The sequence below is a fragment of the Scyliorhinus torazame genome, chromosome 4 (genome assembly GCF_047496885.1).
Source record: "Scyliorhinus torazame isolate Kashiwa2021f chromosome 4, sScyTor2.1, whole genome shotgun sequence".
Lineage (NCBI taxonomy): Eukaryota > Metazoa > Chordata > Chondrichthyes > Carcharhiniformes > Scyliorhinidae > Scyliorhinus > Scyliorhinus torazame.
This window is the reverse complement of record NC_092710.1, coordinates 9,447,133-9,462,779: the sequence shown is the minus strand read 5'-3', so window position 1 is coordinate 9,462,779 and position 15,647 is coordinate 9,447,133. Positions and strand designations below refer to the sequence as shown.

At 56.2% G+C, this 15,647-nt stretch overlaps 1 protein-coding gene across 1 annotated transcript in view; it reads right to left on the bottom strand.

Moving 5' to 3' along the window:
• LOC140410112 (erythroblast NAD(P)(+)--arginine ADP-ribosyltransferase-like) overlaps nucleotides 1-11,106 on the bottom strand; it is a 117,542-nt gene extending 106,436 nt beyond the window's left edge. The window contains exon 1 of the mRNA XM_072498054.1: nucleotides 11,024-11,106. Within this exon, the coding sequence (XP_072354155.1) occupies nucleotides 11,024-11,060 (37 nt within the window). The 5' untranslated portion in view covers nucleotides 11,061-11,106. The remainder of the gene's footprint in view (nucleotides 1-11,023) is intronic.
• Nucleotides 11,107-15,647: the final 4,541 nt, after the last annotated feature.

Below are 15,647 nucleotides of genomic sequence, written 5' to 3'. Positions count from 1 at the left end.
TCCGACAATGCAACACACAGTCAGCACTGACCCTCTGACAGTGCGGCACTTCCTCAGTACTGACCCTCTGACAGTGCGGCACTCCCTCAGTACTGACCCTCTGACAGTTCGGCACTCCCTCAGTACTGACCCTCTGACAGTGCAGCACTCCCTCAGTACTGACCCTCTGCCAGTGCAGCACTCCCTCAGTACTGACCCTCTGACAATGCAGCACTCCCTCAGTTCTGACCCTCTGACTGTGAAGCACTCCCTCAGTACTGACCCTCTGACAGTGCGGCACTCCCTCAGTACTGACCCTCTGACAGTGCGGCACTCCCTCAGTACTGACCCTCCGACAATGCAACACACAGTCAGCACTGACCCTCTGACAGTGCGGCACTTCCTCAGTACTGACCCTCTGACAGTGCGGCACTCCCTCAGTACTGACCCTCTGACAGTTCGGCACTCCCTCAGTACTGACCCTCTGACAGTGCGCCACTCCCTCAGCACTGACCCTCTGACAGTGCAGCACTCCCTCAGTACTGACTCTCTGACAGTGCGGCACTCCCTCAGTACTGAACCTCTGACAGTGCAGCACTCCCTCAGTACTGAACCTCTGACAGTGCGGCACTACCTCAGTACTGACCCTCTGACAGTGCAGCACTCCCTTAGTACAGACCCTCTGACAGTGCGGCACTCCCTCAGTACTGACCCTCTGACAGTGCAGCACTCCCTCAGTACTGAACCTCTGACAGTGCGGCACTACCTCAGTACTGACCCTCTGACAGTGCAGCACTCCCTTAGTACTGACCCTCTGACAGTGCGGCACTCCCTCAGCACTGACCCTCTGACAGTGCAGCACTCCCTTAGTACTGACCCTCTGACAGTGCGGCACTCCCTCAGCACTGACCCTCTGACAGTGCGGCACTCCCTCAGTACTGACCCTCTGACAGTGCAGCGCTCCCTCTGTACTGACCTTCTGACAGTGCAGCACTCCCTCAGTACTGACCCTCTGACAGTGCGGCACTCCCTCAATACTGACCGTCTGACAGTGCAGCACTCCCTCAGTACTGACCCTCTGACAGTGCGGCACTCCCTCAATACTGACCCTCTGACAGTGCGGCACTCCCTCAGCACTGACCCTCTGACAGTGCAGCACTCCCTCAGTACTGACCCTCTGACAGTGCAGCGCTCCCTCAGTACTGACCCTCTGACAGTGCAGCGCTCCCTCAGTACTGACCCTCTGACAGTGCGGCACTCCCTCAGTACTGACCCTCTGACAGTGCAGCGCTCCCTCAGTACTGACCCTCTGACAGTATGGCACTCCCTCAGTACTGACCCTCTGACAGTGCGGCACTCCCTCAGTACTGACCCTCTCACAGTGCGGCACTCCCTCAGTTCTGACCCTCTGACTGTGAAGCACTCCCTCAATACTGACTCTCTGAAAGTGCGGCACTCCCTCAGTACTGACCCTCTGACAGTGCAGCACTCCCTCAGTACTGACCCTCTGTCAGTGCAGCACTCCCTCAGCACTGACCCTCTGAAAGTGCAGCACTCCCTCAGTACTGACCCTCTGACCGTGCAGCACTCCCTCAGTACTGACCCTCTGACAGTGCGGCACTCCCTCAGTACTGACCCTCTGACAGTGCGGCACTCCCTCAGTACTGAACCTCTGACAGTGCAGGACTCCCTCAGTACTGACTCTCTGACAGTGCGGCACTCCCTCAATACTGACCCTCTGACAGTGCAGCACTCCCTCAGTACTGACCCTCTGACAGTGCAGCGCTCCCTCTGTACTGACCTTCTGACATTGCAGCACTCCCTCAGTACTGACCCTCTGACAGTGCGGCGCTCCCTCAGTACTGACCCTCTGACAGTGCAGCACTCCCTCAGTACTGACTCTCTGACAGTGCGGCACTCCCTCAATACTGACCCTCTGACAGTGCGGCACTCCCTCAGTACTGACCCTCTGACAGTGCAGCACTCCCTCAGTACTGAACCTCTGACAGTGCGGCACTCCCTCAATTCTGACCCTCTGACATTGCGGCACTCCCTCAGTATTGACCCTCTGACAGTGCAGCACTCCCTCAGTACTAACCCTCTGACAGTGCAGCACTCCCTCAGTACTGACCCTCTGACAGTGCGGCACTCCCTCAGTACTGACTCTCTGACAGTGCGACACTCCCTCAGTACTGACCCTCTGAAAGTGCGGCACTCCCTCAGTACTGACCCTCTGACAGTGCAGCACTCCCTCAGTACTGACCCTCTGACAGTGCAGGACTCCCTCAGTACTGACTCTCTGACAGTGCGGCACTCCCTCAGTACTGACCCTCTGACAGTGCGGCACTCCCTCATTACTGACCCACTGACAGTGCGGCACTCCCTCAGTACTGACCCTCTGACAGTGCAGCGCTCCCTCAGTACTCACCCTCTGACAGTGCAGCACTCCCTCAGTACTGACCCTCTGACAGTGCGGCACTCACTCAATACTGACCCTCTGACAGTGCGGCACTCCCTCAGTACTGACCCTCTGACAGTGCAGCGCTCCCTCAGTACTGACCCTCTGACAGTGCGGCACTCCCTCAATACTGACCCTCTGACATTGCGGCACTCCCTCAGTACTGAACCTCTGACAGTGCGGCACTCCCTCAGTACTGACCCTCTGACAGTGCGGCACTCCCTCAGTACTGACCCTCTGACAGTGCGGCACTCCTCAGTACTGAACCTCTGAAAGTGTGGCGCTCCCTCAGTACTGACCCTCTGACAGTGCAGCACTCCCTCAGTACTGACCCTCTGAAAGTGCGGCGCTCCCTCAGTACTGACCCTCCAACAATGCAGCAATCTCTCATTACTGACCCTCTGACAGTGCAGCACTCCCTCATGACCGACCCTCTGACAGTGCAGCACTCCCTCATTACTGACCCTCTGACAGTGCAGCACTCCCTCATTACCGACCCTCTGACAGTGCAGCACTCCCTCAGTACTAACCCTCTGACAGTGCAGCACTCCCTCAGTACTCACCCTCTGACAGTGCAGCACTCCCTCAGTACTGACCCTCTGACAGTGCGGCACTCACTCAATACTGACCCTCTGACAGTGCGGCACTCCCTCAGTACTGACCCTCTGACAGTGCAGCACTCCCTCAGTACTGACCCTCTGACAGTGCGGCACTCCCTCAATACTGACCCTCTGACATTGCGGCACTCCCTCAGTACTGACCCTCTGACAGTGCGGCACTCCCTCAGTACTGACCCTCTGACAGTGCAGCACTCCCTCAGTACTGACCCTCTGACAGTGCGGCACTCCCTCAGTACTGACCCTCTGACAGTGCGGCACTCCCTCAGTACTGGCCCTCTGACAGTGCAGCACTCCCTCAATACTGACCCTCTGACAGTGCGACACTCCATCAGTACTGACCCTCTGACAGTGCAGCACTCCCTCAGTACTCACCATCTGACAGTGCAGCACTCCCTCAGTACTGAACCTCTGACAGTGCGGCACTCCCTCAGTACTGACCCTCTGACAGTGCGGCACTCCCTCAGTACTGACCCTCTGACAGTGCGGCACTCCCTCAGTACTGACCCTCTGACAGTGCGGCACTCCCTCAGTACTGAACCTCTGACAGTGCGGCACTCCCTCAGTACTGACACTCTGACAGTGCGGCACTCCCTCAGTACTGACTCTCTGACAGTGCGACACTCCCTCAGTACTGCCCCACTGACAGTGCAGCACTCCCTCAGTACTGAACCTCTGAAAGTGCGGCACTCCCTGAGTACTGACCCTCTGACAGAGCGACACTCCCTCAGTACTGACCCTCTGACAGTGCGGCACTCCCGAGGTACTGACCCTCTGACTGTGCAGCACTCCCTCAGTACTGACCCTCTGAGAGTGCGGCACTCCCTCAGTACTGACCCTCTGACAGTGCAGCGCTCCCTCAGTACTGACCTTCTGACAGTGCAGCACTCCCTCAGTACTGACCCTCTGACAGTGCGGCACTCCCTCAATACTGACCCTCTGACAGTGCAGCACTCCCTCAGTACTGACCCTCTGACAGTGCGGCACTCCCTCAATACTGACCCTCTGACAGTGCGGCACTCCCTCAGTACTGACCCTCTGACAGTGCAGCACTCCCTCAGTACTGACCCTCTGACAGTGCGGCACTCCCTCAGTACTGACTCTCTGACAGTGCGGCACTCCCTCAGTACTGACCCTCTGACAGTGCGACACTCCCTCAGTACTGACCCTCTGACAGTGCAGCCTCCCTCAGTACTGACCCTCTGACAATGCAGCACTCCCTCAGTACTGACCCTCTGACAGTGCGGCACTCCCTCAGTACTGACCCTCTGACAGTGCAGCACTCCCTCAGTACTGACCCTCTGACAGTGCAGCACTCCCTCAGTACTGACCCTCTGACAGTGCGGCACTCCCTCAGTACTGACCCTCTGACAGTGCAGCACTCCCTCAGTACTGACCCTCTGACAATGCAGCACTCCCTCAGTACTGACCCTCTGACACTGCAGCACTCCCTCAGTACTGAACCTCTGACAGTGCGGCACTCCCTCAGTACTGACCCTCTGACAGTGCGGTACTCCCTCAGTACTGACCCTCTGACAGTGCGGCACTCCCTCAGTACTGACCCTCTGACAATGCAGCACTCCCTCAGTACTGAACCTCTGGCAGTGCGGCACTCCCTCAATACTGACCCTCTGACAGTGCGGCACTCCCTCAGTACTGACCCTCTGACAGTGCAGCACTCCCTCAGTACTGACCCTCTGACAGTGCGGCACTCCCTCAGTACTGACTCTCTGACAGTGCGACACTCCCTCAGTACTGACCCTCTGACAGTGCGGCACTCCCTCAGTACTGACCCTCTGACAGTGCGGCATTCCCTCAGTACTGACCCTCTGACAGTGCGGCACTCCCTCATTACTGACCCACTGACAGTGCGGCACTCCCTCAGTACTGACCCTCTGACAGTGCGGCTCTCCCTCAGTACTGACCCTCTGACATTGCAGCACTCCCTCAGTACTGACCCTCTGACAGTGCTGCACTCCCTCAGTACTGACCCTCTGACAGTGCAGCACTCCCTCTGTACTGACCCTCTGACAATGCAGCACTCCCTCAGTGCTGACCCTCTGACAGTGCAGCACTCCCCCAGTGCTGACCCTCTGACAGTGCGGCACTCCCTCAGTACTGACCATCTGAAAGTGTGGCGCTCCCTCAGTACTGACCCTCTGACAGTGCAGCACTCCCTCAGTACTGACCCTCTGACAGTGCAGCACTCCCTCAGTACTAACCCTCTGACAGTGCGGCACTCCTTTAGTACTGGCCCTCTGACAGTGCAGCGCTCCCTCAGTACTCACCCTCTGACAGTGCAGCACTCCCTCAGTACTGACCCTCTGACAGTGCGGCACTCACTCAATACTGACCCTCTGACAGTGCGGCACTCCCTCAGTACTGACCCTCTGACAGTGCGGCACTCCCTCAATACTGACCCTCTGACATTGCGGCACTCCATCAGTACTGACCCTCTGACATTGCGGCACTCCCTCAGTATTGACCCTCTGACAGTGCAGCACTCCCTCAGTACTGACCCTCTGACAGTGCGGCACTCCCTCAGTACTGACCATCTGATCCTGCAGCACTCCCTCAGTACTGACCCTCTGACATTGCGGCACTCCCTCAGTATTGACCCTCTGACAGTGCAGCACTCCCTCAGTACTGACCCTCTGACAGTGCGGCACTCCCTCAGTTCTGACCCTCTGACAGTGCGGCACTCCCTCAGTACTGACCCTCTGACATTGCGGCACTCCCTCAGTATTGACCCTCTGACAGTGCAGCACTCCCTCAGTACTGACCCTCTGACAGTGCGGCACTCCCTCAGTCCTGACCCTCTGATCCTGCAGCACTCCCTCAGTACTGACCCTCTGACATTGCGGCACTCCCTCAGTATTGACCCTCTGACAGTGCAGCACTCCCTCAGTACTGACCCTCTGACAGTGCGGCACTCCCTCAGTACTGACCATCTGATCCTGCAGCACTCCCTCAGTACTGACCCTCTGACATTGCGGCACTCCCTCAGTATTGACCCTCTGACAGTGCAGCACTCCCTCAGTACTGACCCTCTGACAGTGCGGCACTCCCTCAGTACTGCCCCTCTGACATTGCGGCACTCCCTCAGTATTGACCCTCTGACAGTGCAGCACTCCCTCAGTACTGACCCTCTGACAGTGCGGCACTCCCTCAGTTCTGACCCTCTGACAGTGCGGCACTCCCTCAGTATTGACCCTCTGACAGTGCAGCACTCCCTCAGTACTGACACTCTGACAGTGCAGCACTCCCTCAGTACTGACCCTCTGACATTGCGGCACTCCCTCAGTATTGACCCTCTGACAGTGCGGCACTCCCTCAGTACTGACCCTCTGACAGCGCAGCACTCCCTCAGTTCTGACCCTCTGACAGCGCAGCACTCCCTCAGTTCTGACCCTCTGACAGTGCGGCACTCCCTCAGTACTGACCCTCTGACAGTGCGGCACTCCCTCAGTACCGACCCTCTGACAGTGCAGCACTCCCTCAGTACCGACCCCCTGACAGTGCAGCACTCCCTCAGTACTGACTCTCTGACAGTACGGCACTCCCTCTGTACTGACCCTCTGACAGTGCGGCACTCCCTCAGTACTGACCCTCTGACAGTGCGGCACTCCCTCATTACTGACCCTCTGACATTGCGGCTCTCCCTCAGTACTGACCCTCTGACAGTGCGGCACTCCCTCAGTACTGACCCTCTGACAGTGCGGCACTCCCTCATTAGTGACCCTCTGACAGTGCTGCACTCCCTCAGCACTGACCCTCTGACAGTGCGGCACTCCCTCAGTCCTGACCCTCTGATCCTGCAGCACTCCCTCAGTACTGACCCTCTGACATTGCGGCACTCCCTCAGTATTGACCCTCTGACAGTGCAGCACTCCCTCAGTACTGACCCTCTGACAGTGCGGCACTCCCTCAGTACTGACCATCTGATCCTGCAGCACTCCCTCAGTACTGACCCTCTGACATTGCGGCACTCCCTCAGTATTGACCCTCTGACAGTGCAGCACTCCCTCAGTACTGACCCTCTGACAGTGCGGCACTCCCTCAGTTCTGACCCTCTGACAGTGCGGCACTCCCTCAGTACTGACCCTCTGACATTGCGGCACTCCCTCAGTATTGACCCTCTGACAGTGCAGCACTCCCTCAGTACTGACCCTCTGACAGTGCGGCACTCCCTCAGTCCTGACCCTCTGATCCTGCAGCACTCCCTCAGTACTGACCCTCTGACATTGCGGCACTCCCTCAGTATTGACCCTCTGACAGTGCAGCACTCCCTCAGTACTGACCCTCTGACAGTGCGGCACTCCCTCAGTACTGACCATCTGATCCTGCAGCACTCCCTCAGTACTGACCCTCTGACATTGCGGCACTCCCTCAGTATTGACCCTCTGACAGTGCAGCACTCCCTCAGTACTGACCCTCTGACAGTGCGGCACTCCCTCAGTACTGCCCCTCTGACATTGCGGCACTCCCTCAGTATTGACCCTCTGACAGTGCAGCACTCCCTCAGTACTGACCCTCTGACAGTGCGGCACTCCCTCAGTTCTGACCCTCTGACAGTGCGGCACTCCCTCAGTATTGACCCTCTGACAGTGCAGCACTCCCTCAGTACTGACACTCTGACAGTGCAGCACTCCCTCAGTACTGACCCTCTGACATTGCGGCACTCCCTCAGTATTGACCCTTTGACAGTGCGGCACTCCCTCAGTACTGACCCTCTGACAGCGCAGCACTCCCTCAGTTCTGACCCTCTGACAGCGCAGCACTCCCTCAGTTCTGACCCTCTGACAGTGCGGCACTCCCTCAGTACTGACCCTCTGACAGTGCGGCACTCCCTCAGTACCGACCCTCTGACAGTGCAGCACTCCCTCAGTACCGACCCTCTGACAGTGCAGCACTCCCTCAGTACAGACCCTCCGACAGTGCGGCACTCCCTCAATACTGACCCTCTGACAGTGCGGCACTACTTCAGTACTGACCCTCTGACAGTGCGGCACTCCCTCAGTACTGACCCTCTGACAGTGCGGCACTACTTCAGTACTGACCCTCTGACAGTGCGGCACTCCCTCAGTACTGACCCTCTGGCAGTGCAGCACTCCCTCAGTACTGACCCTCTGACAGTGCGGCACTCCCTCAGTACTGACCCTCTGACAGTGCAGCACTCCCTCAGTACTGACCCTCTGACAGTGCAGCACTCCCTCAGTACTGACCCTCTGACAGTGCAGCACTCCCTCAGTACTGACCCTCTGACAGTGCGGCACTACTTCAGTACTGACCCTCTGACAGTGCGGCACTCCCTCAGTACTGACCCTCTGGCAGTGCAGCACTCCCTCAGTACTGACCCTCTGACAGTGCGGCACTCCCTCAGTACTGACCCTCTGACAGTGCAGCACTCCCTCAGTACTGACCCTCTGACAGTGCAGCACTCCCTCAGTACTGACCCTCTGACAGTGCGGCACTCCCTCAGTACTGACCCTCTGACAGTGCGGCACTCCCTCAGTACTGACCCTCTGACAGTGCAGCACTCCCTCAGTACTGACCCTCTGACAGTGCAGCACTCCCTCAGTACTGACCCTCTGACAGTGCAGCACTCCCTCAGTACTGACCCTCTGACAGTGCAGCACTCCCTCAGTACTGACCCTCTGACAGTGCGGCACTTCCTCAGTACTAACCCTCTGACAGTGCAGCACTCCCTCAGTACTGACCCTCTGACAGTGCGGCACTCCCTCAACACTGACCCTCTGACAGTGCGGCACTCCCTCAGCACTGACCCTCTGACAGTGTGGCACTCCCTCAGTACTGACCCTCTGACAGTGCGGCACGCCCTAAGTACTGACCCTCTGACAGAGCGACACTCCCTCAGTACTGACCCTCTGACAGTGCGGCACGCCCTCAGTACTGACCCTCTGACAGAGCGACACTCCCTCAGTACTGACCCTCTGACAGTGCGGCACTCCCTAGGTACTGACCCTCTGACACTGCAGCACTCCCTCTGTACTGATCCTCTGACAGTGCAGCACTCCCTCAGTACTGACCCTCTGACAGTGCAGCACTCCCTCAGTACTGACCCTCTGACAGTGCGGCACTCCCTCAGTACTGACCCTCTGACAGTGCGGCACTCCCTCAGTACTGACCCTCTGACAGTGCGGCACTCCCTCAGTACTGACCCTCTGACAGTGCGGCACTCCCTCAGTACTGACCCTCTGACAGTGCGGCACTCCCTCAGTACTGACCCTCTGACAGTGCAGCACTCCCTCAGTACTGACCCTCTGACAGTGCTGCACTCCCTCAGTACTGACCCTCTGACTGTGCTGCACTCCCTCAGTACTGACCCTCTGACATTGCGGCACTCCCTCAGTACTGACCCTCTGACAGTGCGGCACTCCCTCAGTACTGACCCTCTGACATTGCGGCACTCACTCAGTACTGACCCTCTGACAGTGCGTCACTCCCTCAGTACTGACCCTCTGATAGTGCGGCACTCCCTCAGTACTGACCCTCTGACAGTGCGGCACTCCCTCAGTACTGACCCTCTGACAGTGCAGCACTCCCTCAGTACTGACCCTCTGACAGTGCAGCACTCCCTCAGTACTGACCCTCTGACAGTGCGGCACTCCCTCAGTACTGACCCTCTGACAGTGCGGCACTCCCTCAGTACTGACCCTCTGACATTGCGGCACTCTCTCAGTATTGACCCTCTGACAGTGCGGCACTCTCTCAGTACTGACCCTCTGACATTGCGGCACTCACTCAGTACTGACCCTCTGACAGTGCAGCACTCCCTCAGTACTGACCCTCTGACAGTGCAGCACTCCCTCAGTACTGACCCTCTGACAGTGCGGCACTCCCTCAGTACTGACCCTCTGACAGTGCGGCACTCCCTCAGTACTGACCCTCTGACAGTGTGGCACTCCCTCAGTACTGACCCTCTGACGGTGCAGCACTCCCTCAGTACTGACCCTCTGACAGTGTAGCACTCCCTCAGTACTGACCCTCCGACAATGCAACACACACTCAGCACTGACCCTCTGACAGTGCAGCACTCCCTCAGTACTGACCCTCTGACAGAGCAACACTCCCTCAGTACTGACCCTCCAACAATGCAGCAATCCCTCAGTACTGACCCTCTGAGAGTGCGGCACTCCCTCAGTACTGACCGTCTGACAGTGCGGCACTCCCTCAGTACTGACCCTCTGACAGTGCGGCACTCCCTCAGTACTGACCCTCTGACAGTGCGGCACTCCCTCAGTACTGACCCTCTGACAGTGCGGCACTCCCTCAGTACTGACCCTCTGACAGTGCGGCACTCCCTCAGTACTGACCCTCTGACAGAGCAACACTCCCTCAGTACTCACCCTCCAACAATGCAGCAATCCCTCAGTACTGACCCTCTGACAGTGCAACACTCGCTCAGTACTGACCCTCTGACAGTGCGACACTCCCTCAGTACTGACCCTCTGACAGCGCTGCACTCCCTCAGTACTGACCGTCTGTCAGTGCGGCACTCCCTCAGTACTGACCCTCTGTCAGTGCGGCACTCCCTCAGTACTGACCCTCTGACAGTGCAACACTCGCTCAGTACTGACCCTCTGACAGTGCGGCTCTCCCTCAGCACTGACCCTCTGACAGTGCGGAACTCCCTCAGTACTGACCCTCTGACAGTGCGGCACAGCCTCAGTACTGACCCTCTGACAGTGCGGCACTCCCTCAGTACTGACCCTGTGACAGTGCAGCACTCCCTCAGTACTGACCCTCTGACAGTGCGGCTCTCCCTCAGCACTGACCCTCTGACAGTGCGGCACTCCCTCAGTACGGAACCTCTGACAGTGCGGCACGCCCACATTTGCATATTTTAAGTTTTACTTTATTGAGATTGTAAAAGGTGAGAGCCAGTGGGAGAGACATTGAAATTAAAATGATAGAATACTGCCAGCGGGTACAAGTGGGAACTCACATAGGACCAGCAACTCGATAACGAATAAACAGATCATCGTTCTCTCTTACATCAAAGGTCGCATTCGGAATGCATTCTCGAACATTTCATCACTCTGATCATTTCCTGTAACGCACATCACCAACTGCGCATTGAACTGTGAACCTACCGCTTCCAATGTGCTCGCAAAACCACAGACTATCACTGTGCACAGTTCCTGTCTCCGTATCACACTGGGAGTCACTGTGCACAATTCCGGTGTCTGTATCACTCTGGGAGTTACTGTGCACAGTTCCTGTCTCTGTATCACACTGGGTGTCACTGTGCACAGTTCCGGTATCTGTATCACACTGGGAGTCACTGTGCACAGTTCCGGTCTCTGTATCACACTGGGAGTCACTGTGCACAGTTCTGGTCTCTGTCTCACACTGGGAGTCACTGTGCACAGTTCCGGTCTCTGTATCACACTGGGAGTCACTGTGCACAGTTCCGCTCTCTGTCTCACACTGGGAGTCACTGTGCACAGTTCCGGTCTCTGTATCACACTGGAAGTCACTGTGCACAGTTCCTGACTCTGTATCACACTGGGAGTCACGGTGCACAGATCCGGTCTCTGTATCACACTGGGAGTCACTGTGCACAGTTCCTGTCTCTGTATCACACTGAGAGTCACTGTGCACAATTCCTGTCTCCGTATCACACTGGGAGTCACTGTGCACAGTTCCGGTCTCTGTATCACACTGGGAGTCACTGTGCACAGTTCCTGACTCTGTATCACACTGGGAGTCACTGTGCACAGTTCCGGTCTCTGTATCACACTGGGAGTCACTGTTCAAAGTTCCTGTCTCTGTATCACACTGGGAGTCACTGTGCACAGTTCCGGTCTCTGTATCACACTGGGAGTCACTGTGCACAGTTCCGGTCTCTGTATCACACTGGGAGTCACTGTGCACAGTTCCGGTCTCTGTATCACACTGGGAGTCACTGTGCACAGTTCCGGTCTCTGTATCACACTGGGGGTCACTGTGCACAGTTCCGGTCACCGTATCACACTGGGAGTCACTGTGCACAGTTCCTGTCTCTGTATCACACTGGGAGTCACTGTGCACAGTTCCTGTCTCTGTATCACACTGGGAGTCACTGTGCACAGTTCCGGTCTCTGTATCACACTGGGAGTCACTGTGCACAGTTCCGGTCACCGTATCACACTGGGAGTCACTGTGCACAGTTCCTGTCTCTGTATCACACTGGGAGTCACTGTGTACAGTTCCTGTCTCTGTATCACACTGGCAGTCACTGTACACAGTTCCGGTCTCTGTATCACACTGGGAGTGACTGTGCACAGTTCCTGTCACTGTATCACGCTGGGAGTCACTGTGCATAGTTCCTGTCTCTGTATCACACTGGGAGTCACTGTGCACAGTTCCTGTCTCTGTATCACACTGGGAGTGACTGTGCACAGTTCCTGTCTCTGTATCACACTGGGAGTCACTGTGTACAGTTCCTGACTCTGTATCACACTGGGAGTCACTGTGCACAGTTCCGGTCTCTGTATCACACTGGGAGTCAATGTGCACAGTTCCGGTCTCTGTATCACACTGGGAGTCACTGTGCACAGTTCCTGTCTATGTATCACACTGGGAGTCACTGTGCACAGTTCCAGTCTCTGTATCACACTGGGAGTCACTGTGCACAGTTCCTGTCTCTGTATCACACTGGGAGTCACTGTGCACAGTTCCGGTCTCTGTATCACACTGGGAGTCACTGTGCACAGTTCCGGTCTCTGTATCACACTGGGAGTCACTGTGCACAGTTCGTTCTCTGTATCACACTGGGAGTCACTGTGCACAGTTCCGGTCTCTGTCTCTCACTGGGAGTCACTGTGCAAAATTCCGGTCTCTGTATCACACTGGGAGTCACTATGCACAGTTCCTGTCTCTGTATCACACTGGGAGTCACTGTGCTCAGTTCCTGTCTCTGTATCACACTGTGATTCACTGTGCACAGTTCCTGTCTCTGTATCACACTGGGAGTTACTGTGCCCAGTTCCGGTCTCTGTATCACACTGAGAGTCACTGTGCACAGTTCCGGTCTCTGTATCACACTGGGAGTTACTGTGCACAGTTCCTGTCTCTGTCTCACACTGGGAGTCACTGTGCACAGTTCCTGTCTCCGTATCACACTGGGAGTCACTGTGCACAGTTCCTGTCTCTGTCTCACACTGGGAGTCACTGTGCACAGTTCCTGTCTCTGTATCACACTGGGAGTCACTGTGCACAGTTCCTGTCTCTGTCTCACACTGGGAGTTACTGTCCACAGTTCCTGTCTCTGTAACATACTGGGAGTCATTGTGCACAGTTCCGGTCTCTGTATCACACTGGGAGTCACTGTGCACAGTTCCTGTCTCTGTATCACACTGGGAGTCACTGTGCACAGTTCCTGTCTCTGTATCACACTGGGAGTCACTGTGCACAGTTTCGATCTCTGTATCACACTGGGAGTCACTGTGCACAGTTCCTGACTCTGTATCACACTGGGAGTCACTGTGCACAGTTCCGGTCTCTGTATCACACTGGGAGTCACTGTGCACAGTTCCTGTCTCTGTATCACACTGGGAGTCACTGTGCACAGTTCCTGTCTCCGTATCACACTGGGAGTCACTGTGCAGAGTTCCGGTCTCTGTATCACACTGGGAGTCACTGTGCACAGTTCCTGACTCTGTATCACACTGGGAGTCACTGTGCACAGATCCGGTCTCTGTATCACACTGGGAGTCACTGTGCACGGTTCCTGTCTCTGTATCACACTGGGAGTCACTGTGCACAGTTCCGGTCTCAGTATCACACTGGGAGTCACTGTGCACAGTTCCGGTCTCGGTATCACACTGGGAGTCACTGTGCACTGTTCCGGTCTCTGTATCACACTGGGAGTCACTGTGCACAGTTCCGGTCTCTGTATCACACTGGGAGTCACTGTGCACAGTTCCTGTCTCTGTATCACACTGGGAGTCACTGTGCACAGTTCCTGTCTCTGTATCACACTGGGAGTCACTGTGCACAATTCCGGTCTCTGTATCACACTGGGAGTCACTGTGCACAGTTCCGGTCTCTGTCTCACACTGGGAGTCACTGTGCACAATTCCGGTCTCTGTATCACACTGGGAGTCACTGTGCACAGTTCCGGTCTCTGTATCACACTGGGAGTCACTGTGCACAGTTCCGGTCTCTATATCACACTGGGAGTTACTGTGCACAGTTCCTGTCTCTGTATCACACTGGGAGTCACTGTGCACAGTTCCTGTCTCTGTATCACACTGGGAGTCACTGTGCACAGTTCCGGTCACCGTATCACACTGGGAGTCACTGTGCACAGTTCCTGTCTCTGTATCACACTGGGAGTCACTGTGCACAGTTCCGGTCACCGTATCACACTGGGAGTCACTGTGCACAGTTCCTGTCTCTGTATCACACTGGGAGTCACTGTGTACAGTTCCGGTCTCTGTATCACACTGGGAGTCACTGTGCACAGTTCCGGTCTCTGTATCACACTGGGAGTTACTGTGCACAGCTCCTGTCTCTGTATCACACTGGGAGTCACTGTGCACAGTTCCTGTCTCTGTATCACACTGGGAGTCACTGTGCACAGTTCCGGTCACCGTATCACACTGGGAGTCACTGTGCTCAGTTCCTGCCTCTGTATCACACTGGGCGTCACTGTGCACAGTTCCTGTCTCTGTATCACACTGGGAGTCACTGTGCACAGTTCCTATCTCTGTATCACACTGGGAGTCACTGTGCACAATTCCGGTCTCTGTATCACACTGGGAGTCACTGTGCACAATTCCGGTCTCTGTATCACACTGGGAGTCACTGTGCTCAGTTCCGGTATCTGTATCACACTGGGAGTCACTGTGCACAGTTCCTGACTCCGTATCACACTGGGAGTCACTGTGCTCAGTTCCGGTCTCTGTCTCACACTCGGAGTCACTGCGCACAGTTCCGGTCTCTGTATCACACTGGGAGTCACTGTGCACAGTTCTTGTCTCTGTATCACACTGGGAGTCACTGTGCACAGTTCCTGTCTCTGTATCACACTGGGAGTCACTGTGCACAGTTCCGGTCTCTGTCTCACACTCGGAGTCACTGCGCACAGTTCCGGTCTCTGTATCACACTGGGAGTCACTGTGCACAGTTCCGGTCTCTGTATCACACTGGGAGTCACTGTGCACAGTTCCGGTCTCTGTATCACACTGGGAGTCACTGTGCACAGCTCCGGTCTCTGTATCACACTGGGAGTCACTGTGCACAGTTCCTGTCTCTGTATCACACTGGGAGTCACTGTGCACAGTTCCTGTCTCTGTATCACACTGGGAGTCACTGTGCACAGTTCCGGTCTCTGTCTCACACTCGGAGTCACTGCGCACAGTTCCGGTCTCTGTATCACACTGGGAGTCACTGTGCACAGTTCCTGTCTCTGTATCACACTGGGAGTCACTGTGCACAGTTCCGGTCTCTGTCTCACACTCGGAGTCACTGCGCACAGTTCCGGTCTCTGTATCACACTGGGAGTCACTGTGCACAGTTCCGGTCTCTGTATCACACTGGGAGTCACTGTGCACAGTTCCGGTCTCTGTATCACACTGGGA